The sequence below is a fragment of the Procambarus clarkii genome, chromosome 44 (assembly GCF_040958095.1).
Source record: "Procambarus clarkii isolate CNS0578487 chromosome 44, FALCON_Pclarkii_2.0, whole genome shotgun sequence".
NCBI lineage: Eukaryota > Metazoa > Arthropoda > Malacostraca > Decapoda > Cambaridae > Procambarus > Procambarus clarkii.
Window position 1 is genome coordinate 26,157,879 of NC_091193.1, and position 18,754 is coordinate 26,176,632.

General features: G+C 50.7%; 1 protein-coding gene across 1 annotated transcript; it reads left to right on the forward strand.

The window, feature by feature from the left end:
• The first annotated feature begins 8,296 nt into the window (after nucleotides 1-8,296).
• On the forward strand, nucleotides 8,297-18,118 carry LOC138350195 (mucin-19-like). Its single transcript, XM_069300541.1, has 4 exons — nucleotides 8,297-8,419; nucleotides 13,026-14,364; nucleotides 16,757-16,863; nucleotides 17,960-18,118. Exons 1-4 carry the CDS (start codon nucleotides 8,297-8,299, stop codon nucleotides 18,116-18,118), a joined length of 1,728 nt encoding a protein of 575 aa, XP_069156642.1.
• The last annotated feature ends 636 nt before the right edge of the window (nucleotides 18,119-18,754 follow it).

An 18,754-nucleotide genomic window follows, 5' to 3' on the forward strand; every position in this document is an offset into this window, starting at 1 on the left:
AACCACAGAGACGTTAGAAAGAATTTTTTCAGTGTCAGAGTAGTTAATAAATGGAATGCACTAGGAAGTGATGTGGTGGAGGCTGACTCCATACACAGCTTTAAGTGTAGATATGATAGAGCCCAGTAGGCTCAGGAACCTGTACATTAGTTGATTGACCGTTGAGAGGCGGGACCAAAGAGCCAGAGCTCAACCCCCGCAAGCACAATTAGGTGAGTACACAGGACAGTCAATCAGGACATAGGGGTCAGGGAACACGTGCTGGCCGCGCTCCTCGATTAAGTAGTCATATCTCTGGACATCAAAGTAATACGGAGGAAAGTCAGTGTGTAATGATAGTTCAAAAGGTAACACAACCCATAGGCAATAGCAATTTAGTGGCAGTATCGAATTGTGCTAAGTGAACAACTACAATTGGAGTACGACATCTGTGCCACGAGCGAGGAAACTTGGAGCTGGCAGCGGTGTGGACAACAACAACAACAACTACAGCTGCTACACCTGGTGTGTGTTGTGGTGGTTGGGCTGGCGTGTTGTGGTGGTTGTGCTGGCGTGTGTTGTGGTGGTTGTGCTGGCGTGTGTTGTGGTGGTTGTGCTGGCGTGTGTTGTGGTGGTTGTGCTGGCGTGTGTTGTGGTGGTTGTGCTGGCGTGTGTTGTGGTGGTTGTGCTGGCGTGTGTTGTGGTGGTTGTGCTGGCGTGTGTTGTGGTGGTTGTGCTGGCGTGTGTTGTGGTGGTTGTGCTGGCGTGTGTTGTGGTGGTTGTGCTGGCGTGTGTTGTGGTGGTTGTGCTGGCGTGTGTTGTGGTGGTTGTGCTGGCGTGTGTTGTGGTGGTTGTGCTGGCGTGTGTTGTGGTGGTTGTGCTGGCGTGTTGTGGTGGTTGTGCTGGCGTGTTGTGGTGGTTGTGCTGGCGTGTTGTGGTGGTTGGGCTGGTGTGTTGTGGTGGTTGGGCTGGCGTGTTGTGGTGGTTGTGCTGGCGTGTTGTGGTGGTTGTGCTGGCGTGTTGTGGTGGTTGTGCTGGCGTGTTGTGGTGGTTGGGCTGGCGTGTTGTGGTGGTTGGGCTGGCGTGTTGTGGTGGTTGTGCTGGCGTGTTGTGGTGGTTGTGCTGGCGTGTTGTGGTGGTTGGGCTGGCGTGTTGTGGTGGTTGGGCTGGCGTGTTGTGGTGGTTGGGCTGGCGTGTTGTGGTGGTTGTGCTGGCGTGTTGTGGTGGTTGGGCTGGCGTGTTGTGGTGGTTGGGCTGGCGTGTTGTGGTGGTTGGGCTGGCGTGTTGTGGTGGTTGGGCTGGCGTGTTGTGGTGGTTGGGCTGGCGTGTTGTGGTGGTTGGGCTGGCGTGTTGTGGTGGTTGGGCTGGCGTGTTGTGGTGGTTGGGCTGGCGTTTTGTGGTGGTTGGGCTGGCGTGTTGTGGTGGTTGGGCTGGCGTGTTGTGGTGGTTGGGCTGGCGTGTTGTGGTGGTTGTGCTGGCGTGTTGTGGTGGTTGTGCTGGCGTGTTGTGGTGGTTGTGCTGGCGTGTTGTGGTGGTTGTGCTGGCGTGTTGTGGTGGTTGTGCTGGCGTGTGTTGTGGTGGTTGTGCTGGCGTGTTGTGGTGGTTGTGCTGGCGTGTGTTGTGGTGGTTGTGCTGGCGTGTTGTGGTGGTTGTGCTGGCGTGTTGTGGTGGTTGTGCTGGCGTGTGTTGTGGTGGTTGTGCTGGCGTGTGTTGTGGTGGTTGTGCTGGCGTGTGTTGTGGTGGTTGTGCTGGCCGGTAAGAGCCTCAAGTGTCAAGTAGCGGTGTAGTGTGTTATTGGTATAACAAGTAGTCTTGGATATCAGCTAAAGAACGTAAATAATCTTGAAATATACGGCTCATGTGGGTACTACTTCTTCTCACCCAAGTCTCATAAGACCACACCGCCAGTCCTCCCCCAACCCCCACCATACACCTCACACACACACACACACACACACACACACACACACACACACACACACACACACACACACACACACACTGGTAATGGTAATTCAGAACTGTGAAGGTTTCAGTGACTACATATCAGGCACCATAGCAACTGGAAGACAGAAAATTATAGTAGTAGTCATATATAACTCTTCCCCCCCCCCCCCCCCCGAACAACAGAAGACCCAGACAGGAATATGATAGAAACAACTTGGCCACCATCAATATAATAGAGAGAGCAGCTTCTGTGGCTAGCAGGAACGGATCCAGACTACTAATCATGGGAGACTTCAACCATGGGAAGATAGATTGGTGGAACAGAGATCCACATGGAGGCCCAGACACATGGAGAGCTAAGCTGCTGGATGTGGCAACAAGAAACTTTCTAAACACGTCAAGGGACCGACAAGAACGAGAGGAGGGGATGAACCAGCCTTGCTTGATCTGATATTTACCCTAAATGAGTCGGATATAAGGGAAGTTAAGTTGGAAGCCCCCTTGGGAATGAGTGATCACAGTGTATTGAGCTTTGAGTACCTGGTTAAGCTAGGAATTATCACCCCCAAAAAAGAACTGGGAAACAAAGGGCTGGCGTACCAAAAGGGAAACTATGAGGAGATGAATAAATTCCTATGGGATATACATTGGGACACAGAACTCGGAACCAAGTCCGTACAAGACATGATGGACTATGTCACCCAAAAATGTCAGGAGGCTGTAAGCAGGTTTGTCCCAGCCCAACAGGAAAAAACAGAGAAGCAAAGGAAGAATCCGTGGTTTAATAAGGAATGTATGAAAGCAAAGGAGCTGAACAAAAGGGTGTGGAGGAACTTCCGTAATAACAGAACACCAGAAAGTAGAGAGAGATACCAGAGAACCAGGAACGAGTATGTTAGTGTGAGAAGAGCAGCTGAGAAAAGGTATGAAAATGATATAGCTAATAAAGCCAAGACCGAACCAAAGCTACTACACAGTCACATCAGGAGGAAGACAACAGTGAAGGAACAGGTGATGAAACTTAGGGTGGGCGAGGACAGGTACACAAAGAATGACAAAGAGGTGTGTGAAGAACTCAACAAAAGGTTCCAGGAGGTCTTTACAATAGAACAGGGAGAAGTCACGGAGCTAGGAGAGGTGGCAGCAAACCAGGTGACCTTGGAAAGGTTCGAAATTACAAGAGATGAGGTCAAGAAGCACCTATTGGAGCTGGGTGTGAGAAAAGCTGTTGGGCCGGACAGAATCTCACCATGGGTATTGAAAGAGTGTGCAGCAGCACTTTGCTTGCCACTATCCATAGTGCATAGTAGGTCACTGGAAACAGGAGACCTACCAGAAATATGGAAGACTGCTAATGTAGTCCAAATATACAAAAAGGGTGACAGACAAGAGGCACTGAACTACAGGCCAGTGTCCTTAACTTGTATACCGTGCAAGGTGATGGAGAAGGTTGTGAGAAAAAATCAAGTAACACATCTGGAGAGAAGAGACTTCGTGACAACCCATCAACATGGGTTCAGGGAGGGTAAATCTTGCCTTACAGGCTTGATAGAATTTTACGATCAGGTGACAAAGATTAAGCAAGAAAGAGAAGGATGGGCGGACTGCATTTTTTTGGACTGTAGGAAAGCCTTTGACACAGTTCCCCATAAAAGGTTGATGCATAAGCTGGAGAAACAGGCAGGAGTAGCTGGTAGGGCGCTCCAGTGGATAAGGGAGTACCTAAGCAATAGGAAGCAGAGAGTTGCAGTGAGGGGAGAGACCTCAGAATGGCGTGAAGTCACCAGTGGAGTTCCACAGGGCTCTGTGCTTGGACCTATCCTGTTTCTGATATACGTAAATGATCTCCCAGAGGGTATAGACTCATTCCTCTCAATGTTTGCTGACGACGCCAACATTATGAGAAGGATTAAGACAGAGGAGGACAGCTTGAGGCTTCAAGAAGACCTGGACAAGCTGCAGGAATGGTCGAACAAATGGCTGTTAGAGTTTAACCCAAGCAAATGTAATGTAATGAAGATAGATGTAGGGAGCAGGAGACCAGATACAAGGTCTCATTTGGGAGATGAAATACTTCAAGAATCAAAAGAGAGAGAAAGACCTGGGGATAGACATCACTCCAGATCTGTCCCCTGCAGCCCATATCAAGAGGATAATATCTGTCGGAAAATCCGACAGCATTTAATACATCATACAGATAATAGCTGTATTGTATAAACAAGTTAACCCATAGAGAACGTAACTTGTAGTGGAATTACCGTCTATAGAAAACGGGATATCATCACCACATACTATTATAATTCACCAGCTATTCTGTTGGGAATTATTCTTAAATACATTAGTCTTTGGACTTTACCATCAGAAAAACATCTCATATAAATTAACTTAATTATCAATATTAAAGTAGAGTAAATGTGACCCTTCTATCACTTTTGACATCTGGACAATGTAAGCTAGGCGTCAGGGTGAGGGAGGGCAGCCATTGTTGAGACTAGACCAGAGGCTCTCGGGAGCAAATTCGGCTCCTGTTAATTTTACTTGGACGTAGTGTTATGGAAACCAAAGGTGTACCATTATCAACACGCTGTCATCAAATCAAGTTAAGTGTTCTTTCCGAAACCCATTATCTATCATTAGTGGCCATTAATGTCATTGGGTAGGGTTAGCCGGTTAGAGCACGAGATAGCCTCAAACTAAAGGTAATTAAGCCAGGTCTTCATTGTTCCATGTACAGTGTTCTCTGATATACCTGTCATATATAGGATTCTGGCTTTACAGCTAGCGCCCTTTTAACAGGTCACGACGAGGAAGCATATGCTTTGTGCATCAGTTACCAGGGTGTTGGAAGCTACCTCAAAGAGGGAAAATGTGGTGTCTACATCCTGGTTATACCTGCTGTACAAATAAGATAAGGAACCTCTTCAATGTATGTAGTCTATTACTGTAGTTTGATTGGCTGCATATATATTTAATTAATATAAACCCCCCCTAATGTGTAGAGGATCGATTTGTGAGATTATGAGATTATTGCAGAAATACAGTCCACTTATTATACAAATTGCTATCGAAGTATATAAATTAACGTAAATATAAATTCATATAAATTAAATAAATATAAATCTCACAGGTCTGTTCCCACAATATCAGTAGCATATGCAAGGTTGGCCAACATAAGAATGGTCTTTAGAAACTTGTGTAAGGAATCATTCAGAACATTATATACCACATATGTCAGACCAATCCTGGAGTATGCGGCTCCAGCATGGAGTCCATATCTAGTTAAGGATAAGACTAAACTCGAAAAGGTTCAAAGGTTTGCCACCAGACTAGTATCCGAACTAAGGGGTATGAGCTACGAGGAGACACTACGGGAATTAAACCTCACGTCACTGGGAGACAGGAGAGTTAGGAGGGACATGATCACTACATACAAGATTCTCAAAGGAATTGATAGGGTAGAAAAAGACAGATTATTTAACACCAGGTGCACACGCACTAGCGGACACAGGTGGAAACTGAGTGCCCAAATGAGCCATAGAGACATTAGAAAAAAAAATTCTGTGTCAGAGTAGTAGACAAATGGAATGCATTAGGCAGTGATGTGGTGGAGGCAGACTCCATACACAGTTTCAAGTGTAGATATGATAGAGCCCAGTAGGCTCAAGAACCTGTTCACCACTTGACAGTTGAGAGGCGGGACCAAAGAGCCAGAGCTCAACCCATGCAAGCACAACTAGGTAAGTACACACACACACACATTAGGTGTGCGAGGAACTCGATAAAAAAAGTCAGGAGGTCTTTACTGTAGAGCAAGGGGAATTTCCAGAGATAGGAGAGGGCAGATCTAACCAAACACCACTAGTTGAGTTTGTGATTACCAGTGGGGAGGTGAGGAAGCATCTGCTAGAGTTGGAAGTGACAAAGGCTTTAGGCCCGGATGGAATCTCATCATATATACTGATGGAAGGAGCAGAAGCTCTGTGTCAGCCTCTAGTTATGGTGTATAACAAATCACTGGTGACAGGTGAACTGCCAAAAACTTGGAAGATGGCTAATGTAGTCCCGATATTCAAGAAGGGTGATAGACAGGAGGCACTGAACTACAGGCCACTGTCACTAACTTGCATACCATGCAAAGTGATATAGAAGATTGTGCAAAAAAGCTAATGGAACATCTGGAGTGGAAGAATTTTGTATCAAATCATCAGCATGGGTTCAGGGATGGCAGATCATGTGTCACAGGATTGATTGAATTCTATGACCAAGCAACAAAAATCAGGCAAGAAAGAGAGCGATGGGCAGACTGCATATTTTCAGATTGCCAGGAATCCTTTGACACACTACCCCATTGGAGACTAGTGCACAAGCTGGAGATGTAGGTAGGAGTGAAATTGGATAAGGGAGTACCTAAGCAAAAGAAGACAGCGAGTCACTGTGAGGGGTGAGGTCTCCGAGTGGCGAGACGTAACTAGTGGAGTCCCTCAGGGATCAGTTCTTGGACTAATAATGTTCCTGATATATGTAAATGATCTCCCTGAGGGAATAGACTCGTTCTTCTTAATGTCTGTGGACGATGCACAAATTATGAGGAGGATTAAAACGGAGGATGATAGTATGAGGCTACAAGATGACCTAAACAAACTGAATGAATGCTCCAACAAATGGCTACTTCAGTTCAACCCAAGTAAATGTAAGGTAATGAAACTAGGGAGAGGAAACAGGAGGACAGACACAGGATACAGACTGGGAGATGAAGTCCTTTATGAAACGAACAGAGAGAAAGATCTAGGAGTTCATATCACGCCAAACCTGTCTCCTGAAGCACACATCAAAAGAATAACATCGGCGGCGTTTTTCCGACGAAACCGGAAGGAGTTCAGAGGTATGCCACTAGGCTAGGGCCCAGAACTAAGAGGCAGGAGTTACGACATGATCACCACATACAAGATTCTCAGGGAATTGACAGGGTAGACAAGGATGGATTATTTAACATGGGTGGTGCATGCACAAGGGGCCACAGATAGAAGCTGAGAACCCAAATGAGCCACAGGGACATCAGAAAGAACTTTATCAGTGTCAGAGTAGTTAGTAAAATGAATGCATTAGGCAGTGATGTGGTGGAGGCTGACTCCATACACAGTTTCAAATGTAGATATGATAGAGCCCAATAGGCTCAGGCCGTACACCAGTTGATTGACGGTTGAGAGGCGGGACCAAAAAGCCAAAGCTGAAACCCCGCAAGCACAACTAGGTGAGTACATAGGGGGCCGGTGGCTGAGTGGACAGCTCGCTGGATACGTAATCCAGTGGTACGGGATTCGATTCCCGGCGCCGGCGAGAAACAATGGGCAAAGTTTCTTTCAACCTGATGCTCCTGTTACCTAGCAGTAAATAGGTACCTGGGAGTTAGACAGCTGTTACGAGCTGCTTCCTGGGGGGGGGGGTGGAAAAAATTAGTTAGTGTTACGGCGACTATGGGCCAGTAACCGGGTTCTCAGTCGTAATCTGTTATAACCTCTTTTATAGTGTCCGACCCCAAGTTGGTAAAATGCTTTCAAGAACTGTAGTAGTGCGGTGAGTAAATAAAGGGGGGGGGGGTGAACAACACACGATTCCCTTCACTAATATATTTACCTTTACCATTAAATATATATATAAACAGATTATTACTACACTTATGTACAATAGTGTCACTTACATGCAGGACAAATGTGTTAGCAGTGTTCACCACCTCCAGTGACTACGACGTCCAGCGAGTACCCTGTCCACTCGTACTGGCAAACACTGGCGAGTTCGCCTTTCTTCATGGGCCAGACCTCCCACACAGTATCACGATGCGCCTACACCCCCACCTCCACTCTCCAGCTGCTCACTGGCAGAGGGCTTCAGCAACACGCTGACAGTAGTCCCAAACAACCATATACAGGGGTAGCTAATCCCTGGCAGAAACCTCTAACAGCCTGCTAGCCGCACTTCACACTAGGCGCATCACTCTATCCCTTAATAGCCAATGCCGAAGTACGCCGATCTTCAACACCGTATACTAGCAGCTAACGCACTGCTTCAATCGACAGCAGCTTACTTAGTCTTCTTTCAGGACCAAGCTAAGGGTTCGTGGACTGCCCAAGGTAAACTGCCTTCCTCACCCCAATTGCCTCCACACGTCACTTCTGTGGACATAAAAACGTCATTAATGAGATGGATAGGACACTGTGAAAACCACGAGGAAACACTCATTCACCGGGGAGCTGACATTATGCTCGTGTCACAACCTAGATGGCGCTGATGGTGACTCGACACCCACCAGAGGTCATCCACCTCGATTTCTCTTTCTAACTAGGGGAGGAAACTGGAGCCATTTGCCGATACCATGCCACCACCCACAGATGGCGTTGTCTACGTAGCTCTCAATATTAGGGAAATTGGAGTGCAGACCCGTAGATGGCACTGGTTTTCCACTCCACACTCCGACGATGGTGTCGATACCGTAACAGTCAGTAGTTAGTAATAGTTGATTGATTGACAGTTGAGAGACGGGCCGAAAGAGCAGTGCTCAACTCAGGCAAACACAACTCTGTGAATACTCGCACAAAGGGTGAAAGGAGCCTCGCGGCTAAGTGGATAACGCTCGGGGGTCGAAGGCCTAATGGTCCGGGTTCGATTCCCGGCAGAGGCTTAAAACAATGGGCAAAGTTTCTGTCACCCTGATGCGCCAGTTCACCTAGCAGTAAATATGTACCTGGGAGGTAGACAGCTGCTACGGGCTGCTTACTGTGTGTGTGTGCGTGTGTACTCACCTATTTGTGCATGCGGGGGTTGAGCTTTGGCTCTTTGGTCCCGCCTCTCAACTGTCAATCAACAGGTGTACAGGTTCCTGAGCCTACTGGGCTCTATCATATCTACATTTAAAACTGTGTATGGAGTCAGCCTCCACCACATCACTGCCTAATGCATTCCATCCGTTAACTACTCTGACACTGAAAAAAGTGCCATCTAACGTCCCTGTGGCTCATGTGGATACTCAGTTTCCACCTGTGTCCCCTTGTTCGCGTCCCACCAGTGTTGAATACTTTATCCTTGTTTACCCGGTCGATTCCCCTGAGGATTTTGTAGGTTGTGATCATGTCTCCCCTTACTCTTCTGTCTTCCAGTGTCGTAAGGTGCATTTCCCGCAGCCTTTCTTCGTAACTCATGCCTCTTAGTTCTGGGACTAGTCTAGTGACATACCTTAGGACTTTTTCCAGCTTCGTCTTGTGCTTGACAAGGTACAGCTTCCATGCTGGGGCCGCATAATCCAGGATTGGTCTTACATATGTGGTGTACAAGATTCTGAATGATTCCTTACACAGGTTCCTGAACGCTGTTCTGATGTTAGCCAGCCTCGCATATGCCGCAGACATTATTATTTTTATGTTGGCTTCAGGAGACAGGTTTGGTGTGATATCAACTCCTAAATCTTTCTCTCTGTCCGTTTCATTAAGTACTTCATCTCCTATTCTGTATCCTGTGCCTGGCCTCCTGCTTCCACTGCCTAGTTTCATTACTTTGCATTTACTCGGGTTGAACTTCAACAACCATTTGTTGGACCATTCACTCAGTCTGTCTAGGTCATCTTGTAGCCTCCTACTATCATCCTCTGTTTCAATCCTCCGCATAATTTTTGCATCATCGGCAAACATTGAGAGAATCTATACCCTCTGAGAGATCATTTGCATATATCAGAAACAGTATAGGTCCAAGGACTGACCCCTGCGGGACTCCACTCGTAATGTCTCGCCAATCTGAGACCTCACCCCTCACACTGACTCGTTGTCTCCTGTTGCTTAGGTACTCCTTTATCCAATGGAGTACCTTCCCTTTCACTCCAGCCTGCATCTCCAGCTTTTTCACTAGCCTCTTGTGTGGTACTGTATCAAAGGCTTTCTGACAATCCAAGAATATGCAGTCTGCTCACCCTTCTCTTTCTTGCCTTATTTTTGTTGCCTGGTCATAGAATTCAAGTAACCCTGTGAGGCAGGACCTTCCATCCCTGAACCCATGTTGATGCTGTGTTACAAAGTTCTTTCGCTCCAGATGCTCCACTAGCTTTCTTCGCACAATCTTCTCCACTGGCCTGTAGTTCAGTGCCTCTTGTCTATCCCCTTTCTTGCATATAGGGACTACGTTAGCTGCTTTCCAAATTTCTGGCAGTTCCCCTGTCGCCAGTGATTTGTTATACACTATGGAGAGTGGTAGGCACAGTTCTTCTGCTCCTTCCTTTAGTATCCAAGGGGAGATTCCATCTGGGCCTATAGCCTTTGTCACATCCAACTCTAGTAAACACTTCCTTACTTCCCCGCTGGTAATCTCAAACTCTTCCAGTGGTTCCTAGTTAGCTATTCCCTCTCTTATCTCTGGAATTTCTCCTTGCTCTAAGGTGAAGACCTGGAATTTCTTATTCAGTTCCTCACACACTTCCTTGTCGTTTGTAGTGAATCTTTCTGCCCCTATCCTTAATTTCATAACCTGTTCCTTTACTGTTGATTTTCTCCTGATGTGGCTATGCAGCAATTTAGGCTGAGTCTTTGCCTTGCTTGCGATGTCATTTTCGTATTGTCTTTCTGCCTCTCTACTCATCCTGACATATTCATTCCTGGCATTCTGGTATCTTTCTCTGCTCTCCAGTGTCCTGTTATTCCTATAGTTTCTCCATGCCCTTTTACTTTGCTGCTTAGCTAGCCTACATCTCTGATTAAACCATGGGTTTCTCATCTTCATTTCACTGTTTTCCTTTTGGACTGGGACAAACTTGTTTGCTGTGTCCTTGCACTTCTGCGTGATGAAGTCCATCATATCTTGGGCCGTCTTTCCCCTGAGCTCTGTTTCCCATGCTATATCTGTTAGGAATTTTCTTATCTCCTCATAGTTTCCCTTTCGGTATGCTAACCTTTTGGTTTCAGTATCCCTCCTCGAGTTCAATAACCCTTCTTCAATCAAGTATTCAAACACCAATACACTGTGGTCGCTCATTCCTACTGGGTCCTCAAAACCGATTTCTCTTATGTCGGGTCGTTCAGAGTGAAGACTAGGTCGAGTCTCGCTGGTTCGTCATTTCCTCTCATCCTTGTGGGTTCTCTGACATGCTGGGTTAAAAAGTTTCTAGTCACCACCTCCAATAGTTTGACTCTCCACGTATCCTCGCCTCCATGCAGTTCCTTGTTCTCCCAGTCAATCCTTCCGTGATTGAAGTCCCCCATGATGAGCAGGTGGGATCTATTTCTACAGGCAGCAGAGGCTGCCCTCTCAATTATAGTGTTAACTGCCATGTTGTTGTTTTCATACTCTTGACTGGGTCTCCTGTCATTTGGTGGAGGGTTGTATATTACTGCTACTACTATTCTTGGTCCTCCCATTGTTATGGTGCCTGCTATGTAGTCTCTGAACTCCTCACAGAGACTACACACTTGTGTGTGTGTGTGTGTGTGTGTGTGTGTGTGTGTGTGTGTGTGTGTGTGTGTGTGTGTGTGTGTGTGTGTGTGTGTGTGTGTGTGTGTGTGTGTGTGTGTGTGACAAGAGGCGGACCGAAAGAGCCAGAGCTCAATCCCCGCAAGCACAACTAGGTGAATACACACACTCAACGGTTCACCCTATTAAATTTTTCTTCAAGAACATTTTTTCAACGGTCAATAAGACAGAGTTCTTAAAGACATAATCAATAGATACCAAACCCATGCCAGCATTTACCAGATGCTACACCTAACCACATACTTTAAGCGTCACCCCACAACCAACTTCCTCATGAACTCTCCTAACCCTAAAAGAAACGCCTTCAAAGAGACAAATGTCGCCTATGCATTACCTGCGTACTTGAGGACTGTCAGCCCCTCAACGATCTCAATATATAGGCAAGACAACACTGCATCTTGCAAGGTGCTTGACAAAAACAAACAAAGCTGTGTCCACAAAATCAGATCATTATCACAGGTTTCCTCACCAACAACCCCGAAATAATTGACACGTACGATTGGAAATAGGCGAAGCACTACTTGTCAAATACTCATCCAAGTATCGTTAGGAAGTGTACACTTGTTTACATCCTGGGGTCTAGGTGACCAGGCCAGGGAACCCAGCTGAGACCTCACCTACTGCCCCAGACAACACTGGGGTCTAGGTGACCAGGCCAGGGAACCCAGCTGAGACCTCACCTACTGCCCCAGACAACACTGGGGTCTAGGCGACCAGGCCAGGGAACCCAGCTGAGACCTCACCTACTGCCCCAGACAACACTGGGGTCTAGGCGACCAGGCCAGGGAACCCAGCTGAGACCTCACCTACTGCCCCAGACAACACTGGGGTCTAGGCGACCAGGCCAGGGAACCCAGCTGAGACCTCACCTACTGCCCCAGACAACACTGGGGTCTAGGTGACCAGGCCAGGGAACCCAGCTGAGACCTCACCTACTGCCCCAGACAACACCCACTGGGTAACACAACAATTTTTATATATTCTGCAGCGTCACCTAATTGTGTCAACGTCCTCTCTGCCGCCCAAGATGTTGACAGTTCCAGCGAAAAGCGTCACTTAGCGACACGACTATAACATTATAACGGTGGGGGTGATGGGTCTCCACACCCAGGACGGTGGGGTGACGGGTCTCTACACCCTGGACGGTGGGGGTGACGGGTCTCTACACCCAGGACGGTGGGGTGACGGGTCTCTACACCCTGGACGGTGGGGTGACGGGTCTCTACACCCTGGACGGTGGGGTGACGGGTCTCTACACCCAGGACGGTGGGGTGACGGGTCGCAACACCCTGGACGGTGGGGTGACGGGTCGCAACACCCTGGACAGTGGGGTGACGGGTTTCCACACCCTGGACGGTGGGGTGACGGGTCTCTACACCCTGGACGGTGGGGTGACGGGTCTCTACACCCTGGACAGTGGGGTGACTGGTTTCCACACCCTGGACGGTGGGGTGACGGGTCTCTACACCCAGGACGGTGGGGTGACGGGTCTCTACACCCAGGACCCTACACCGTCCTAGGTGTAGGGTCTCTACACCCAGGACGGTGGGGTGACGGGTCTCTACACCCAGGACCCTACACCGTCCTGGGTGTAGGGTCTCTACACCCAGGACGGTGGGGTGACGGGTCTCTACACCCAGGACGGTGGGGTGACGGGTCTCTACACCCAGGACGGTGGGGTGACGGGTCGCAACACCCTGGACGGTGGGGTGACGGGTCTCTACACCCTGGACAGTGGGGTGACGGGTTTCCACACCCTGGACGGTGGGGTGACGGGTCTCTACACCCAGGACGGTGGGGTGACGGGTTTCCACACCCTGGACGGTGGGGTGACGGGTCTCTACACCCTGGACAGTGGGGTGACGGATTTCCACACCCTGGACGGTGGGGTGACGGGTCTCTACACCCTGGACGGTGGGGTGACGGGTTTCCACACCCTGGACAGTGGGGTGACGGGTTTCCACACCCTGGACGGTGGGGTGACGGGTCTCTACACCCTGGACAGTGGGGTGACGGGTCTCTACACCCTGGACGGTGGGGTGACGGGTCTCTACACCCTGGACAGTGGGGTGACGGGTCTCTACACCCTGGACGGTGGGGTGACGGGTTTCCACACCCTGGACGGTGGGGTGACGGGTTTCTACATCCCAGGACGGTGGGGTGACGGGTTTCCACACCCTGGACCGTGGGGTGACGGGTCTCTACACCCTGGACCGTGGGGTGACGGGTTTCCACACCCTGGACGGTGGGGTGACGGGTTTCCACACCCTGGACCGTGGGGTGATGGGTCTCTACACCTGGACAGTGGGGTGACGGGTCTCTACACCCTGGACGGTGGGGTGACGGGTTTCCACACCCTGGACGGTGGGGTGACGGGTCTCTACACCCAGGACGGTGGGGTGACGGGTCTCTACACCCAGGACGGTGGGGTGACGGGTCGCAACACCCTGGACGGTGGGGTGACGGGTCTCTACACCCTGGACAGTGGGGTGACGGGTTTCCACACCCTGGACGGTGGGGTGACGGGTCTCTACACCCAGGACGGTGGGGTGACGGGTTTCCACACCCTGGACGGTGGGGTGACGGGTCTCTACACCCTGGACAGTGGGGTGACGGATTTCCACACCCTGGACGGTGGGGTGACGGGTCTCTACACCCTGGACGGTGGGGTGACGGGTTTCCACACCCTGGACAGTGGGGTGACGGGTTTCCACACCCTGGACGGTGGGGTGACGGGTCTCTACACCCAGGACGGTGGGGTGACGGGTTTCCACACCCTGGACGGTGGGGTGACGGGTCTCTACACCCTGGACAGTGGGGTGACGGGTCTCTACACCCTGGACGGTGGGGTGACGGGTCTCTACACCCTGGACAGTGGGGTGACGGGTCTCTACACCCTGGACGGTGGGGTGACGGGTTTCCACACCCTGGACGGTGGGGTGACGGGTTTCTACATCCCAGGACGGTGGGGTGACGGGTTTCCACACCCTGGACCGTGGGGTGACGGGTCTCTACACCCTGGACCGTGGGGTGACGGGTTTCCACACCCTGGACGGTGGGGTGACGGGTTTCCACACCCTGGACCGTGGGGTGACGGGTCTCTACACCCTGGACAGTGGGGTGACGGGTCTCTACACCCTGGACGGTGGGGTGACGGGTTTCCACACCCTGGACGGTGGGGTGACGGGTCTCTACACCCAGGACGGTGGGGTGACGGGTCTCTACACCCAGGACGGTGGGGGTGACGGGTCTCTACACCCTGGACGGTGGGGTGACGGGTCTCTACACCCTGGACGGTGGGGTGACGGGTCTCTACACCCTGGACGGTGGGGTGACGGGTCTCTACACCCTGGACAGTGGGGTGACGGGTCTCTACACCCCATGACGGTGGGGTCACGGGTCTCCACACCCTGGACGGTGGGGTGACGGGTCTCTACACCCTGGACGGTGGGGTGACGGGTCTCTACACCCTGGACAGTGGGGTGACGGGTCTCTACACCCCATGACGGTGGGGTCACGGGTCTCCACACCCTGGACGGTGGGGTGACGGGTCTCTACACCCTGGACGGTGGGGTGACTGGTCTCTACACCCTGGACGGTGGGGTGACGGGTCTCTACACCCTGGACTGTGGGGTGACGGGTCTCCACACCCTGGACGGTGGGGTGACGGGTCTCCACACCCTGGACGGTGGGGTGACGGGTCTCCACACCCTGGACGGTAGGGTGACGGGTCTCCACACCCTGGACGGTGGGGTGACGGGTTTCCACACCCTGGACGGTGGGGTGACGGGTCTCTACACCCTGGACAGTGGGGTGACGGATTTCCACACCCTGGACGGTGGGGTGACGGGTCTCTACACCCTGGTCAGTGGGGTGACGGGTTTCCACACCCTGGACGGTGGGGTGACGGGTCTCTACACCCTGGACAGTGGGGTGACGGGTTTCCACACCCTGGACGGTGGGGTGACGGGTCTCTACACCCTGGACAGTGGGGTGACGGGTCTCTACACCCTGGACGGTGGGGTGACGGGTCTCTACACCCTGGACAGTGGGGTGACGGGTCTCTACACCCTGGACGGTGGGGTGACGGGTCTCTACACCCTGGACAGTGGGGTGACGGGTCTCTACACCCTGGACAGTGGGGTGACGGGTTTCCACACCCTGGACGGTGGGGTGACGGGTTTCTACATCCTAGGACGGTGGGGTGACGGGTTTCCACACCCTGGACCGTGGGGTGACGGGTCTCTACACCCTGGACAGTGGGGTGACGGGTCTCTACACCCTGGACGGTGGGGTGACGGGTTTCCACACCCTGGACGGTGGGGTGACGGGTTTCTACATCCCAGGACGGTGGGGTGACGGGTCTCTACACCCTGGACGGTGGGAGTGACGGATTTCCACACCCAGGACGGTGGGGTGACGGGTCTCCACACCCTGGACGGTGGGGGTGACGGGTCTCTACACCCAGGACGGTGGGGTGACGGGTCTCTACACCCTGGACGGTGGGGGTGACGGGTCTCTACGCCCAGGACGGTGGGGTGACGGGTCTCCACACCCAGGACGGTGGGGGTGACGGGTCTCTACACCCTGGACGGTGGGGGTGACGGGTCTCTACACCCTGGACGGTGGGGGTGACGGGTCTCTACACCCAGGACGGTGGGGTCACGGGTCTCCACACCCTGGACGGTGGGGTGACGGGTCTCTACACCCAAGACGGTGGGGTGACGGGTCTCCACACCCAGGACGGTGGGGTCACGGGTCTCCACACCCTGGACGGTGGGGTGACGGGTCTCCACACCCTGGACGGTGGGGTGACGGGTCTCCACACCCTGGACGGTGGGGTCACGGGTCTCCACACCCTGGACGGTGGGGTGACGGGTCTCCACACCTAGGACGGTGGGGGTGTTGGTGTAAACATTACGCAACAAGCCATTCTTGCAAAGAGCAATAACCATCCCGGCGCCGTGAGAAGCTCTATACAGCGGTGTGTTGTGGGTTCCCCCACAGCTTGGGAAGCCCCTCTTGAACTTGTTGGTGATTGTTTCAGTGGCTAAAACTGGCACTACTCCCATTATAATAGTCGTCCCCATTACTATCACTATTATTACCATCACTACCACCACGACTGTTATCACAATCACCATCTCTGAGTGGTGATTGTGATTGTGACCCAAACCATAAATGCCAAAACTCTGGTAAATTTTAAAATTCAACTAGAAAAGATCATCAGGGCAAGTGGGCAGACCTTTGACAAATCGCCGGCTTCCTGTGCACGTCGAGGCCACTAGTGTTATTGGCTCTCCACTTGTGTTATTGGTAATTTCAGAAAAATTCAGAATCATCAACATGTGTCAGACCAATCCTGGTTTATGCAGTTACAGCGAGGAGTCCATACTTATTGAAACACGAGATAAAGTTAAAAAAGATTCAGAGGTATGCCACCACTACTACCATCACCACCACTACTACCATCACCACCACTACTACCATCACCACCACTACTACCATCACCACCACTACTACCATCACCACCACTACTACCATCACCACCACTACTACCATCACCACTACTACTACTATCACCACCACTACTACCATCACCACCACTACTACCATCACCACCACTACTACCATCACCACCACTACTACCATCACCACCACTACTACCATCATTACCACCACTACTACCATCACCACCACTACTACCATCATTACCACCACTACTACCATCACCACCACTACTACCATCACCACCACTACTACCATCACCACCACTACCATCACCACTACTACTACTATCACCACCACTACTACCATCACCACCACTACTACCATCACCACCACTACTACCATCACCACCACTACTACCATCACCACCACTACTACCATCACCACCACTACTACCATCATTACCACCACTACTACCATCACCACCACTACTACCATCATTACCACCACTACTACCATCACCACCACTACTACCATCATTACCACCACTACTACCATCACCACCACTACTACCATCACCACCACTACTACCATCACCACCACTACTACCATCACCACTACTACTACCATCACCACCACTACTACCATCACCACCACTACTACCATCACCACTACTACTACCATCACCACTACTACTACCATCACCACCACTACTACCATCACCACCACTACTACCATCACCACTACTACTACCATCACCACTACTACTACCATCACCACCACTACTACTATCACTACTACCAACACTTACTACGATCATCTTAATATGAACATCATTACCCTCATGCACTCAATAATTCTAAGGGCAATAGACATGGCAGAATATTTGGAATGGATGTTGTACTATCATGAGGAGACAGGTGGAATTATTGGGGTGGGGTCCCTCGATTGTTTCAAGCGTGGGTTGGACATGTTTATGAGTGGGATTGGGTGGTTATAGATAGGAGCTGCCTCGTATGGGCCAATAGGCCTTCTGCGGTTACCTTTGTTCTTATGTTGCTATACTAACATGGGGACTCAGGTGGAATTGTTACACGAACATGGGGACACAAGTGGAATGGTTGCTATACTAACAAACCGCCCTGAAGCCATCAACACTGCCACTCTTCTGGTCAAAAAAGGTGTCCAGCAGCTGGATTCCCTCATAAATACTGTCAAGCAGTATCCTTCCCTGAGATAGCAACCACACAGTAAAGACTGGCGATATAAATGCGCACTTAGCACACGGTATATGTGTTGAGATACAGTTCACTCAATAAGATACCATACCATTCATTCACGCCCAAATATACCATTCACTCCCAAACATCTGCCACATACGGGTTACTCACGACTGTGCCACCTCTTGTGGTGGCTTAATCTTCATCTATCAGTCAGTCACCTTCTAACATACTTACCGGGCACAGGAAACACGTTGATCACCTTGTAACGTACTTACCGGGCACAGGAGAAACGTTGATCACCTTGTAACGTACTTACCGGGCACAGGAAACACGTTGATCACCTTGTAACGTACTTACCGGGCACAGAAAACACGTTGATCACCTTGTAACGTACTTACCGGGCACAGGAGAAACGTTGATCACCTTGTAACGTACTTACCGGGCACAGGAAACACGTTGATCACCTTGTAACATACTTACCGGGCACAGGAGAAACGTTAACCACCATGTAACATACTTACCGGCACAGGAAACACGTTGATCACTTTGTAACATACTTACCGGACACAGGAAACACGTTGATCACTTTGTAACATACCAGGCACATTAGACACGTTAACCACCATGTAACATACTTCATCAATCTACTAGCA